This window comes from Zootoca vivipara, chromosome 13 (genome assembly GCF_963506605.1).
Source record: "Zootoca vivipara chromosome 13, rZooViv1.1, whole genome shotgun sequence".
Lineage (NCBI taxonomy): Eukaryota > Metazoa > Chordata > Lepidosauria > Squamata > Lacertidae > Zootoca > Zootoca vivipara.
Window position 1 is genome coordinate 21,428,778 of NC_083288.1, and position 14,787 is coordinate 21,443,564.

At 40.4% G+C, this 14,787-nt stretch overlaps 1 protein-coding gene across 1 annotated transcript in view; it reads right to left on the minus strand.

The window, feature by feature from the left end:
• Positions 1–14,787, minus strand: part of NPEPPS (aminopeptidase puromycin sensitive) — a 73,059-nt gene that overhangs the window by 36,576 nt on the left and 21,696 nt on the right. Inside the window, exons 3-4 of the mRNA XM_035134220.2 lie at positions 4,570–4,647; positions 1,186–1,307 (exon numbers count right to left, since the gene is read on the minus strand). Coding sequence (XP_034990111.2) covers positions 1,186–1,307; positions 4,570–4,647 — 200 coding nt within the window. The remainder of the gene's footprint in view (positions 1–1,185; positions 1,308–4,569; positions 4,648–14,787) is intronic.

The window sequence follows — 14,787 nt, forward strand, 5'->3', positions numbered from 1 at the left end:
TGGACAGAGGAACACAGAAATGCACTGCAGACCAACAATGGGGAACATGAAGGCAAATGAAAAGAAATGTCCAAGGAAATGAGGAAAAAATACAGGTATTCAAGAAGCATGCACAAAACTACACTGACAGCCATGCAATTTGAAGAAGACTGGAAGCATAAAATTTGGAGAGGTATAATAATTCTACCTGGTGGCTATTGTATTTTGCTTCTATCCCTGATGGTTCCTATTAATAAACTCTTTTCTATTATATATTTGGTGCAGTTGCAGTCAGTGAGGTGGTACAAGCAAGGCAAGCACTAGTCACCAGCTGGTTGCAGTGTTGTTAGTGCTTCTTGAGAGAAGCATGGGTGAGGTGAGCAAGTGCACTGCAGGTGCAGAAGCAGGAGAGTCGGATTGGTGCCGCCACCATGCTCACACCCCTCCCCTCTGAGGAACTGGCAGCAATGCTCAGTATTTGGAAGCCAAGTGAGCAAAACCACCCCATGGACTGCTACTCCCTTGGTGTACAAAATTTGTTTCAATCCTTGTGATTGAAGGTTATTAGGAAGCCGTTTTACAGACACAAACAAACAGACACGGCTTGTAACTTATTCAAGGCCAATCAGACTTTGGTTCATTAGCCAGTCAATGATTCAAATAATTCTTCCAAGGTTTAAATCAAAAGCATTATCTACTTATTCCACATGGATAGTAGATGCAGATCAATTACAAAAAACCCAATAGAGTTTCTGGTAAAGGGTCAGAAACCAGGCAAGGTTTCAGGTGGGGCCTTTCCAGTAGACTTCCTACCTCACCCCTACACATAACCAAATGTTAACTCTTGGACCACTGTTTCCATCTCCCAGGCTTCTGCTTTCAAAAATTAAACATTGGGGAGTGGGGGGGGGGGAGAGATACACAGTTTACAACAAGGACTATCAGTGAATTTTATGCCCTTTCCAAAGTACTGTTTATTACCTAAGGCTCTACCAGCTACTAGATCACAGCTTAAGTAATATTGATACTGAGTGCCTTCTGATTCATTGACAAGAAATGGAAACAGGTGGTTTTCTAAAGAGGCAACAGCAAATTAGCTACAGCTAAGAAAGTACCCAATTGTCTTGTTAGAAACTATACAAGGCATGCTACTTCCAGTGAAAGTCGTAATGGAAATGGTAGGCCACAAATCATAGGAGTTCATACCTCAAACTGGGTAACAGCAGCGTAGCGAGTATCTCCAGAAGGGGTGGTGTATTTACTTCGATAGAAGCCTTTCATTTTATCATTCAGCTCTCCAACAAAATCTATTTTCAACGTCCCCATTCCTGTGATTAAAAAGAGGAAGACAGTTTATGAAGACTTGCTATGTGAATGTGCTCCATCCAGAATGTTCAAATGGGCAAAGGTGTTTGGATTTTGTTGTCCCTTTGGAATAACCTGCTCCCTCTCCAAATACCTTGAGATGCAATACGTTTCAAGCATATTCCAACTAGGGTGCCATTTATCTAGTGTAAATGGCACCTCCTCTCTTGTTGCAGATCAGGATTATGTGGATTAATGCAAGGGTGTGCTGTGGTAAGGATGCTAGGGCTGGGAGGTTAGGGCTTCACAACCTTAACACCATCATTACATATTAATACAGCAAAAATAAAATGTATGCAGAGTCCTAGCCCTGAAGACTTCTAACCTAGATTAGTTAAGCAAAGTAGGGATTTTAACTTGGAGATAGGACGCAGGGATGGAACTAGAGCCAAGTAGCAGTAAAAAGAGCTTGTCATGGAAGTCCTGGCAACTCAAAAAATGTTTTGCTGAAAAAGCACACCTAGAGGAAGAACACAACATGATGAATAAAGAGAAGAACTCTGTTGTTCCATGTGAAGCTATTCCACGGTGTAAGATGGCAGGGAGAAACCGAAGTCACACACAGAGGAGCGGAACTCAGAGGAAAGAGTATGATGTATCACTTAAAAGCAGAGATGGAAAACAGAGCACAGAACTCTGAGATGCCCGTTTATCCTGGCATCTAAAATTTTTCATAACAGCACAAGAATTTGGGGTTGTTTTTCCAGGCCTGGGTGAAGCTTCAAGTTTTAGAAGCTATTCCAGACCAGCAAATTAGGTATCTGCTGATTAAGTATAATGAGTAAAATTTGACCAGCATTCTGGATATATATATTTTTTTTGGGGGGGGGAGCAGAATAAAACTGATAATGCCATATTCGTATGTTGCCGAATACAGCAAAATAATGTTAGGATCAACCAATAATCATTTGTTTATAGAGCAGAGCATTTAGCAGCTTTGTTTTTTAAACTAATTTTCAAAGCAATGTGTAATGTTTCAGTGCTGACTGTAGCCTAACTTGACCAGCAGTTGTGCATTAAATGCCTGAAGCAGCACTAACCAAAGTTCAGCTGAACACTTTATGGGTATCAACAAACAGATCTGTCTAGCATAAATAGCTCATCTGCCTCCAGCTCCAAACAGGGAAGCACGTGGCAAATGTTCCCACAGCACGTTTTACTGATGATGAACACCAAATAATTCTGTCGGTCAAATTCATTCTGCCACTCATCACGATTCATACTATCACCTACTTTTGAAAGGTGAAGCTCATCAACTACTCATTAAAAGTATCCATCAAAGTGAAATTTAATTATTCTAGCATAATATAATATCAATATCACTGAATAGTTCAAGAAGCATCAAATTCTACCTCATCATGCCCAACCCCAAGGCACAGAACACAGAACAGTGTGCTGAAGCAGCTTACCAGAATCCTGTGGCTGCATCTGGTCTTTCTGCTAAACCCGCTTCCCCAGGGCTTCCATGCCCCCCCCCCCAAATTCCCTTCCCTAAGGAAGATATTGTTAGCCTCTGTTTCCATTTTACATAAACTGCAGTTTGGCATATTGTCCAAGCCCTAAACTGTGGTTGATACCGGTAATAATTATGCTTTAGTGAAAGCAAGCCAGCTTCATAAATCAAGGTGACAACGGCAGCTTTTTGGAGGCCAACTATATGTTAAGACTGCAAAAGGGGGGGTGGAGAGACTGTAATAAGCCTGCTGTTCAAGACAGTATCCTCATGTTGATTTATCCCCTCCAGAATGTGTACTATATTCACCACAATGGACAGACTGTCTTGGTGAGGCAAAGAAAACATTATATTTTTTCCATGATCATCTCACATAAGCAGAAGGCAATGGTATGAAGTAGGAGAGGGGGAAGGGAATGTATGAAATGATGACAAAACAGGGTAGGTAACAGTACATATTGAAGGGGAATTTCAAGGGGGAATCTTGATCACCTGTAACCTGTTGCTACACAACACTGCAAGATCTCTAACTAGGCTTGCAGTCATTATAGTTTTGGGGGGTTAGCAATATATACTATGCATAGCATTTCATTGGTTTTCATAAGCAAAGTTTCTTTATGGGTAACTGAAAACGATGTTTATTCTTTGTTTTAGGTGAGGGTTTTCATTTACCCTCAGTTTCTCAACACTCCACTTCTGCCACCATGAGCAAATGTTTGCAAAAGTTGTGACAAAGTTAAGTACTTTCCCTCTTCAATCGGCTCAGTATTGAATTTCGGTGCTTGTTGACCTACTTTATTTTAATTTCGGTTTCTTTCTTATTCTGTGTAGTAGCTTCTGTGTAGTAGCATCTATGATGGCTGGACTAGTATTAGTATTCCCAGAGGGACTGGAGTGTTAGCAAACAGCAGGAAACACACCGGAATCTGGTAGCACACCCGGATTAAGATGTATTGTGACACAGCATCTGTGGACCAAAGCCCCCTTTGCCAGTTGTACAAAGTGTTATCCTTCAGTTGACATACAGATGTATATACAGTGGTGCCTCGCAAGACGAAATTATTTTGTTCCACGAGTTGCTTCGTCTTGCGATAATTTCGTCTTGCGAAGCGCGGTTTGCCGCGACAAAAACAAACAAAAACCCAACAAACCGCAAAAAATTCGTCTTGTGAAGCATGGCCATAGAAAACTTCGCAAAACGCTTTCGTCTAGCAAGTTTTTCGTTGCGCGAGGCATTCGTCTTGCGAGGTATCACTGTATGTGGCTACGATCAAAAGTGTGGGTGGCATGAAGCCAACATTATTACAAAGACAGGCATGAAGACTGGAGTATCACATTACTATACAAAGCCCAAACCTGGTCAGAAGAGCCACTCAACATGAATTTAATCTACTTCTACTTTGTAATGAATTGGCACAGCATGACAAATAGTGCACATAAACTCCTACAAAGGGACAGTTACTAAATTGGATCCAGACTAGATTAACTGTACTTCAATCCCATTCAAATTCATATGAAAAGTCAAGTCAACTAAACATGAGGCAGTTTCCAGTTACTAGGGCTTTAAAGGTTTTTGGAAAGTTTCTTGAGCTTTAAGAAACTGGATTCTATTTGGTTCAGTTACCAACATATTGAGAAATACAGGGAAGGATGAGTTTTCAAAAGCATATTCCAACAAAAGAAAATCCTACCCTGGGGATGAAGTGCAAAATATTTTGGACCTCTACTGAGCCATCTAGCTTCTAAACCAACATTTATAGAGAAACCTTTACCTTTTTGAAGTGTGCTGGGAAAAGAGAGAGTCACTTTCTCATCTTCGTTCTGGTAGTTGAATCCTGTTGCATGGATTTCTGAAAAAAGGAAAGTAAGGTGCTTAAAAGTTCTGAGTAGCAATGACCAATTCATGTGATGTGAGGACACTTGGATTTTGGAAGAAAGAGCTAAATTCCTGTCTTCTTTTTTCTTAATATTTTTTTAAAAACCCTTTTTGTGGTCTTCATTATTAATCTCACCACTACTTTTGCACAATCAATTATATAGTATTTTGGAGATTTGATCCACAGCTTGAATGCTGGAATAAAAAAACCCATTCCCTTTTAGGACCAGGGTGGAATCTACACACACACACAAAAAAAAAACACTGTGAAAATGCTTTTTTTAAAGGTTTTGAAAAATATATTGAATTTGTCATAGCTCACTGCCATCACATATTGTTAATTTGTATACTGCACTTTACATCACACATAACCGTTTAATTTGTAGCTGCATAGATGAGTCCAGGATCAACATGTTTCTCTCTCCTTTCAGTTTTTGTGTTGGTTCTGAATTGCATTCATTTCTTTCCCTTAGCATGAAGCTCCTCATAAATGGCAACACTCCTTGGAAGCCTACTTCTGAATTTGGGAGGAACTATGCTTTGTTTGGTCGTTCAGTCGTGTCCGACTCATGGGGTCACGAAGAGTCAGACACAACTAAACGACTAAACAACAACATGCTTTGGAAAGAAACATTCTATCACTTTCTGCTATTTCCTCCCCAGCCCCCATTTCTTCTCACTGTCCCATCAGAGAAAAAGCCATTCTTAATAAGTTATCAAACTGTGTGTCCCACTTGTTTTCCTTCAGGCTAACTCCACATTCAGGTGGCTGGGGGATTGTATGTGTGTGCTATTCTCTGCTGACAACTTTCTGATATAGAATGCAGTCTCCTTTGTACGGCCCACATGCGTCACTAGGTTTGGGGCAGGGAAGGGGGCCTTGTTTGGAACCTCCCAATATTTTGTAATTAACTATTTTATGGCAGCCATTTTATGACGCTCCATGCCTTCCTATGGTAGTCATTTTGTGGCAACGCCCACAAGCACCCTCTCAAAATTCTACAAGTTACAGACCCCTGCTCTAGCCCTTATAATCCGAGAAAGACCTGCATATGGAGTTTTTGCACTGACAGCTCAACTAGTCACACCGAATCTTGTAGCTGGTCTGCACAGGAGGACATTCACTCTGAAACTCCTCTCTTTCCCCTTTTTAATTACCTGCCACTATTGCTCCCCAAGCCCCACCAGCACATTCTAACTGCTCTGCAATTAATACAATGCAAAGATGCTTGGTTTAGTACATGGCTGCAACAACATGAACTTTGAGACTTCTCTTGCATCCGTAATTCTAAGAATCCCCCCTTTAAAAAAATGCTACTAAAACTCATGGTTGTGAAAAACAGATTTTTTAAAATTATGGCAATAGCTTCTTAAAGCTTTGCAATGGAGTGCAGTAAAGTTCCAGTAGCCATGGAAGGCAGTTTCTTCAAATAATTCTTACTCCACAGACCCTGTGGCTGTTCTGAGTCCCAACCCCCTCACCCATCTGTGAAATGACCATCAACCTATTTAGCCATTTTCAAAACATACTTAATCCAATGTGAGTGGTATTGCTTCAAATAATTACTACTACCGAGTATACAGCCAAAAACCTAGGTGAATTTCAGGGAATCAAACATTTACATAGTTTAATTAGGTATTTCATAGAATTCTGGCTTTGCAGTCACAGTAAACTAGTATCCTTACTTTTACTTCTCGTATATTTAATTATGTAAATGTGTATGTAATGTGCAGTAGGGCGCTTACCTATGCACACATAAACTATTCTATACAGGCAGAATAACCATGTTTTAATATGTACCAACTGTCTTTTGTTAAACACAGAGTCCATAACAACTAACATGCATAGCTGCCAAGTTTTCCCTTTTCTCGCGAGGAAGCCTATTCAGCATAATGGAAAATCCCTTTAAAAAAGGGATAACTTGGCAGCTATGCTAACATGACATTAATCAGCTGACAATTTATAGAAAGGCTTAAGATCCGAGCCTCAAGTGCTGGTTTTAGGATAGTAAACACACATACACACACACACACACACACACACACCCCTGTTGAAGTTAAAAGTTCCATCTAAGCTCAGCATCCTGTTCTCACAGTAGCAAACCAGATGCCTATAGGATGTCTAAAATAGCCTAAAAGCAGGAGTGTTACAGCACTCTCCCGACTTCAGCAACTGGCAATCAGAAGCATATTGGCTCCAGTAAACAAAATACTGCACCAGTGGTTAACCAACTTTACCCCACTCAAAAGCCACTTGAAAATTGTTGAGAGTCTTGGCAGACCACTAACTTTTTCTGCCTGTTGTAGCAAATGTAACATTCTTTGCTAGATGGGGGTATGAATTTTTATTGTACCCTAACAGACATTTATTTCATAGACAACCTAAATGAAGTTCACATACCAGTTTGGGACCTCTGTACTACACAGTAAGTGTGAGTTAAAGTTTCCAAATGGGAAACACAAAATGTGAAAATTTTGCAAAGAGGCTTAGAAGTGGCTCAGGTACTTTTTAGCAATTCACTGCATTCACCTACAGTACCATGGTATACATGTCTACTCAGTAGACTCTTTCCGATTAATATGAATTATTCCCAGGACAGCAGCCTGAATTTTAGTTCAGGGTTGGCATTAGGGGAAATGGGGTTCTTGTGCCTTCAACAGCTGCATCTCCACAATTGCATACTTTTTTCTTTTCTGCAAAATGCATTCAGCTATTTATTAGCACTAACAAGTAACAAGGGTTCCACAAAGCTTAGCTGAAGGATCAGGCTGAGTTCTGGAACAATAAAGTATTATTGAAGAGGGTCTTTGAGAATGTGTGGATAGAGCCTTTTCCTCTTCAATGAACATCCCTACATGCAAATGGGATTTATTTGTTTTACAGTACTATGAAGAATTCTACTCTGCCCCTTCAGCATTGAGGATCCATACAGAAATAAAAGTTAGAGGGCATGATTTCTAGCTAGGTATGAGATGCAGCATTTCTTGTTCCTTTCTTAAGAGACCTAGAAATAATGTGGTTCCATATACAGTATGTTACAGGCAATTTTGGAAACACTTAGCATCAAAATGTACTCATTCCACCTTCCCTTTTTCTAATATCCAAATGGGAAAATGTGTACAGCATTTTTTAAAGAGTACTGTATGTGGAAATTACTTTATTAACAGAGTTGTAAAGGAGTTAAAACTAAAACAGAGTAGCAGATGCAACCTGTGCATAGAAACTTGCTTCTGAACATGTATCTCCTATACTGGGTGTGATAAACCTGTTGCTTGCATCCGGCTATTTAGTAACACATGGGCAAACCACAGTGAGACACTATTCATCAGCAGCATTGTATAGTCATATGTTGCGCCTATCCGCCACATATAGCCCTGTAGCAATGGCAAAACAGATTCAATTAACCACTTGGACCACAGAAATGCATATGAAGGAATTAAAGTCGTTTACATACACATCCCCATTGTTGTACACAACCCAGGAAGATGCCATCTTGCTAAATAGCTGCCTTTGTGCTATCTTGGTATGGATCTCTCCTCTTTGGTAACCTAAAAATGTAATCTGAGTGTCTCAAATGTTTTTGAGGTCAACTGAGTCATCAGAAATGGCTAACACTGGATTAGGAAAGGAAAGCAGCCCTTGTCTGACATTGCTTGCACCCCTCCTTGCAAAGGAGCCTTTTGGGCTTGGTGGTTCAAATCCACAAAGTGGGGTGAGCTCCTGTGGCTCTGTCCCCGCTTCTGCCAACTTAGCAGTTCGAAAGCATATCAGTGCAAGTAGATAAATAGGTAACGTTGTGTCGGGAAGCTAAACAGCACTTCACAGTGTCCTGTTGCACCAGAAGTGGTTTAGTAATGCTGGCCACATGACCCGGAAAGCTATCTGTGGACAAATGCCAGCTTGCTTGGCCTGAAGTGAGATGAGCACCACACCCCATAGTTGCCTTTTAAAAAAACCTTTACACAGATTTTTCACATGCATTATCTATGGTACAAGTGGATAGTCAAATCAATTTGGACTTTGCTATAGGGGTGTATGGGGTCACGAAGAGTCGGACACGACTAAACGACTAAACAACAACAACATAGGGGTGTATGCTAGCGATTGCATTGGATTTGATTGGATATAGACAGTTGCAATCAAGAAAACTGTGTTCTCACAGTGAAAAGTTAAAATATCCTGACTTGCAAGATAATACACGGAACATGAATAACCTAAATCACTTTTTTAAAAATAAAAAAAAACAACAACCTTTTACAACCGTCTGGAAACCCTGCTGATCAGTGTATTCTGTACTAAAAAAAGAAACCTATTAGATATAATACTGTTCTTTGCCAAAAGTGTCTAGAAAAAAAGTGTAATAGCACATTGGCTGAGCATCCAGGCGGTACCTGGTCAAAACCGTAGCATCTTCAGTTAAAAGAATCAGGTGACGTGAAAGACCTCTGCCTGCAATCTGTGCCAATCACAAGCAAACAATATTGAGCTAAAAAGCCAAAATACTCTAAAACCTGGACTTTGTAGCTTTCTATGCAACGTCTGGTTTGCGTTTTTTTTTAAACAGAAGTAGCTCCCTTTCCATTCTGCCCAAAGAATTCTTGTAACATGTATGCATACTCAATACACGAAGCTCATCTATGGAAAGAGCTCATCCTATCTCTTTTCCAGGTAAACCACCACTAGACAAGGGCCTACAAGTACCGTTGTGTTGAAGCTATACAAGTGCATTCACTCTGCCTGTAAGACTTCACAGGTAAATATACTGGTAATCTCTAAAAACAGACAAAGGAATAAGCTGCATAAAAGCATTTATCACAACTGTTGGCTGCTTCTACAAAGTACTACAATTCAATAAACATAGATCGCCATGGCAAGGCAATGACATTCTGTCATGACAAAAGCTACCCTTGTCATTAAAAATTCAAGTCTTAAAATGAGTGTGAAATTAATGTGCACACAGAAAGCCAATATGGAAATAAAGCCTTAATAGAAGTATGCATTTTGAGTTTTCATTTTGAAACATGGATGCTTTCTTCAACTTTCACTACTAAAATGAAGTAAAATTAAATACAATATAAAGCTCTACCTTCAGAGTACACTTCTTACTTAAAGACTCATCTGATGAGCCATTTATGCACATGACAATATTTTGGTGTGTGTTCTAGACTGACACTCAGTTCATGCAGCACCACCTAACATCTTTCTTCAATGTATTCAATTTCCTTGGGTGCATGTCATTCTCAATGGCTCCAACCCACCAATCTCAGATGTCATGCCTGTTTGTGATCTAGCAAACAGAAAGGAAAGCAGAATAGCTGAGAATAGATGCCAAAAAGGAAAGTAGTGTTGACTGTGGATTGATTGGAACATCAGGCTTGGCTGTGGGACACCTAGGTTCAAATGAAGTAGATCTGTGAGGATAGTCAGAAAGGCTTGCTGGGCCTTATGCCTGTATCTCTCCTCACTGAGGAGCATGTGCTTAACCCATGGTTGACAAGAGTTGCCTCAGAATAGGGTGAAGGCAAAGTAAACAAAGGTCAATCCTTCCATTGAAAAGAACATGCAAGTCCAACCTCTCTCTTCCATTGCCTGAAACTAATTGTGAGCAGGAGGCAGCAAACCTCACCCCCCCCCCCCAAAAAAATAGACAGGGATTTAGCCTCTTTGCACTCAATAGGATAGATTTTAAAAGCATAATGTTAAGCTATGGTTTGGCATTATGTCAGAAATGAGCCTGTTCAACTTTCAGGCTTATGCACATATGCGCGCGCACAAACATGCACTGGGGAGAAAATAAAAAACTTCCATTTTAGCTTTATAACTAAGCAATTCTAAACACACATAAATGAACCTGGGGAACTAAAGTTTGCTTTAACATATAGTTATAGAACAAACCAGTATATCAGACCATGGTGTTTTAAGAGGTGGCATCATTTTATAGGAAGTGGAAACAGCAGCAATTAAGTAAGAGCAATTAAGCAGCATTGGAGTATGGCAGTAGTTAAGCATTTGGCATTCTGAAGGACAAAGGTACAAACTGGAAATGTGAAGTTTAAACAGTTTGTATCATCACTGGGCAAAAACTCAGTGGATTTTGATCCCTGCTAATCTTTAGATTCCATATGGAAATAAAGCCTGCTGCAACAGGATGGTGTAACAGTGTTCTCAGCAAACTAAAGGGAGGGGGATGAACATCTGCCTTGAATATTTCAGGGTCTGGAAAGTGCACTTATCCCAACCAGAAGTGTCATTAAATCCTCCTGACAGGCAGCCTTTGATCAGGATGGAGAAACATGCAACCCAAAGGAATACTCGCTGAAAGCTTATGTTGCTTCTGTAGTGGTTGTTTCACAATGCTGAACACTCTACATAGTGCTGACTTGGTATCGTACTATTCCTTAATTGTTTAGCAATTCAGTCATATAATCAGAACACTGAGAGGTATTCAACTAACAAAAAAGATTTCATACTGAAACATACAAAAAATTATCATACTGTGATAAGGGTTTTCCATGTCCACTGAAGCTGCAAAATACTGAGAAACAAAATGCTAAGGGCCACACCCATAACAGACATGTTTAGGGGCTATAGTACTCACACGAGTTGGAGGAACAGCGGGGCTTGGTTGACCAGGTGCTCCCCATTTTTTGAGTACCATTTCCAGGTACCCAGCACTGTGCATGTGCACAATTGCGCACAAATAGAACACATGTAAATTGGAAGTTGCCTGTAATATGTTCACTTGCTTGAACTAGGACTTTTATTCTGAGATGTGCCACTTACATGTTATTCTCAACCTTCTCAGACCATGAAACCACTTTTAACTCAAACATGCATTTGGAGACCCATTTCTTAATTTTTTTATTATCTTAATCTTTTGCATGGTGGTTGTGCTCTTGTTGCCACCCACCTTGAATGAGGCTATGCCCCACTCAGGTGTCGGCAAGGTTATCCAGCTATGGGCCGGATCATTCCCACAGACATCATCCGTGGGCCGGACAGGCGCAGTGCAACACCGAAAATGGCATCTGTGCATGCCCGCAGCGCCGGAAATCGCTTCTGCAGCTGCGCAGACGTCGGAAATCGCGCCTGCGCAGAAGCGATTTCTGGCGTCTGGGCATGCGCAGACACGAATTCCGGCGTCTGCACAGGCACCATTTTCAGTGTCGCTTGGTGAGTCCCCGCGCCACTCTGCGCCAGTTTAGCACAGCGCGGGGGGGGGGGACTCGCCGAGCGGGCAGCTTGGTTCACGGGCGGCCTGTGGGCCAGAGGTGGCCGATCCCTGCACTAGTGGGTCCTGACTAAGCAACATCCTTCCTTCAAAGGAAAGCAATCTTTTCTTCTTTTTTTGTCTCTACTTTGAGACTCTGAGCTGGGAAAATTTCAGGCAGCAGTTTGTATAAAAATTGATGCTGTCACTTATTTTCAAATATTTCCCCACTCTCTTGGTATTCTCATCTTACTGAGATTGCAGTATCAAACTTTCAAGAAGTGAAATGGAATGTGGAGAAAAGGAGGGAGGATCGGGGTAAAAGAAGAAAGAACAGAAGCCACTGTGAATGAGGGAAGAAATAATACAACAAAAATAACTCAATCTAAACTCATCTTTATAAAGAGGAATTGCAAGCTATTACAGGTAATGAAGAAGAAAACTGCATCTTATTAAACATTAACTGAACAGATTAGTGGCTCAGCACCTGAAAGTCAAAAGAAAAACATCTTGACTGTGAAGCACAGTAAGAACCTTTGCATTAGAACCAAAAAAAGGAAAAATAATTTATATTCCAAGATGTAATTTGGCAGGCCAATACTAACTGTACTTACCTGGAAGTACCGTAAATCCTTTCAACTTCAACAAAAAAATATGCTTAAGATTGAAGACCAAATCAAGAGAGTATGAAGACTGGAACAATTCATTGATTGACACTGGTGTACATTTCCTACTGACTTCTTTCAAGTGAACTGAAGACAACTGACTTACTACTGTATTTCAAAGCCACAAAAGCCTGACAAGAAGCCTGAACATCCAAGGCAGCAGTAAAGATTACATGGGAAAGTATTCCTCTCACATAGTCAAACATAACTTTAACAAATGACTTCTAGAAATGTGCCAAATTCTTTGTAGCCAGCATCAGGAGTCCTGATTAGGGCTGAAAATTATTCTGAATCCATAGATACCAGCACAAAATTTTTAGAAATCCAGGCAAATGGACACATGGGGTCCCCCCCCCCAATCGTTGCAGGGGAGCAGGGCACAAAAACTGAAGTAGAAATCAACTGCAGTTTTTCATACTGAGAGTTATTTAATATAAAAACACAATTAAATGTGGTTTTCTGATTAAACATGGCAATTACTTGCATATTTAGTCTTAGTTGATTCTCAATACAGTGTCATTACATGAAATATACTGCACATGTCATTTTTGGGTTCCTTTCTTTCTATTTTAGGATACTGCTCTGAGATTTTACTTGTTGTGATCTATGGCCATATAACCAAATAAAGTACTATGACGAGCCATGAAAGACTATAAGCCTTCAACCAACAGAGCACTATGCATATTCACAATTTGTTTGCAAAGAGCTTGTAGTACAGATTAAAATAACTACATCTACAAAGCAATTTCTGAAATTACAGAGTGGCCAGATGGATATGTCAATTAATTAATGATTCCAAATTATAGTCCTGCAATATGAAAAAGCTTGGACCCTGGCCAAAGGTTGTTCACAGTTATGTTCCAAAGGAAGGACAAAGGCAAGTGTTCAAGCCAGAATTGCACATACTGGGAAGGAAATAGATTATACTGGGATGCTTCCTTCCCTTTTATAGGACTGAAACATTCACTGTATTTGAGGATTTGGCTACGATTGTGCATTCCTCCCTTCACTGTGTGCCTGCTTCTCTGCTAAAATACTGGCCTGCATTAATCAGGAGTTCTCCATTACATCCCAACTGGAGAACTCTAGCAATGTTGGTTAACAAACCAATAAGTCAAGATCTGATCAGGTAGGCCTGAGGGCCTGAAGCATACAAGCAGACCCTTAGTGTCATCTGATCCAACCTCCTTCAATGCAGGATTCTCAACTAAAACATCCATGACAGACGGCCATGCAACCTCTGATTAAAAACCTCCACTGAAAGAGAACCCACCAACTTCCGAGACAGACAGTTCCACTGTTGATCAGCTCTTACTGTCAGAAAGTTCTTCCTGATGTGTAGTCAGAATCTCTTTTCTAGTAATTTGAATCCATTGGTTCAGATCCTACCCTTCAGAGAAGGAGAAAACAAGCTACTGTAGCTCCATCTTAAAGCAAGCCATGTGTCTGACTTGGTTTTGGGTTACTGTTTTGAAAAGTTGCCTCACAAACATATCACCTTTTCCTATCCATAGGATACAATTTCTCACTCCTGGCAACAAGAACACACATGCATCCAGGTAAGGAAGCCCATATGCACAACTGATTAAAATCCAATCAACAACCACTGACCCATTAAAAGCAGCAATAAAAGGAAACAGACAAATGCAGGCCACAAATGTTCTTCCACTTGGCCCACTGCTCACTTGGTGCCCCCAGCTGGCTAAACGAGCCTTTTAGCCTTGGACAACTTTTTAATAGTAGTCTTTAAAAAATGGAGAAAATGGCTATAAATACAAAAATCTGTCCTCAGCCCCATATTTCCTCTTGTCTCCGTTCCTCCCCAATCTTCAGCAAAGACATCAACAATGATCTGAGTCATTAAACCTTGGCAACCTATTAAAAATGTGAGTAATAGCAATGAAGTGCAATATCAATGTAGTGAATAAGTGCACTGGCTTGGCCCTTTGCAACAAAGCTTTGACCCAAACTGACTGACCACTATCCTATCAGTAGCACTACAACTCTGCTTCAAACTCTCAACGCACTAGCATCAAGATTTTATTTGCCAGTGATTTCCCTGCCCTGGGGAAGGGAATGGTAATTTACACACAAGTTAATAATAGACCACAGTTCTGGGGAGAGAATAATAATAAGGGAAAGGGAGGATGAGTTGATCTTTTGCAGGACACCATTTGCTTTTACAATGTGTTCTAAGATATTACCCTGGGATTTGGCAAGTCCATAACTACTAAAAGC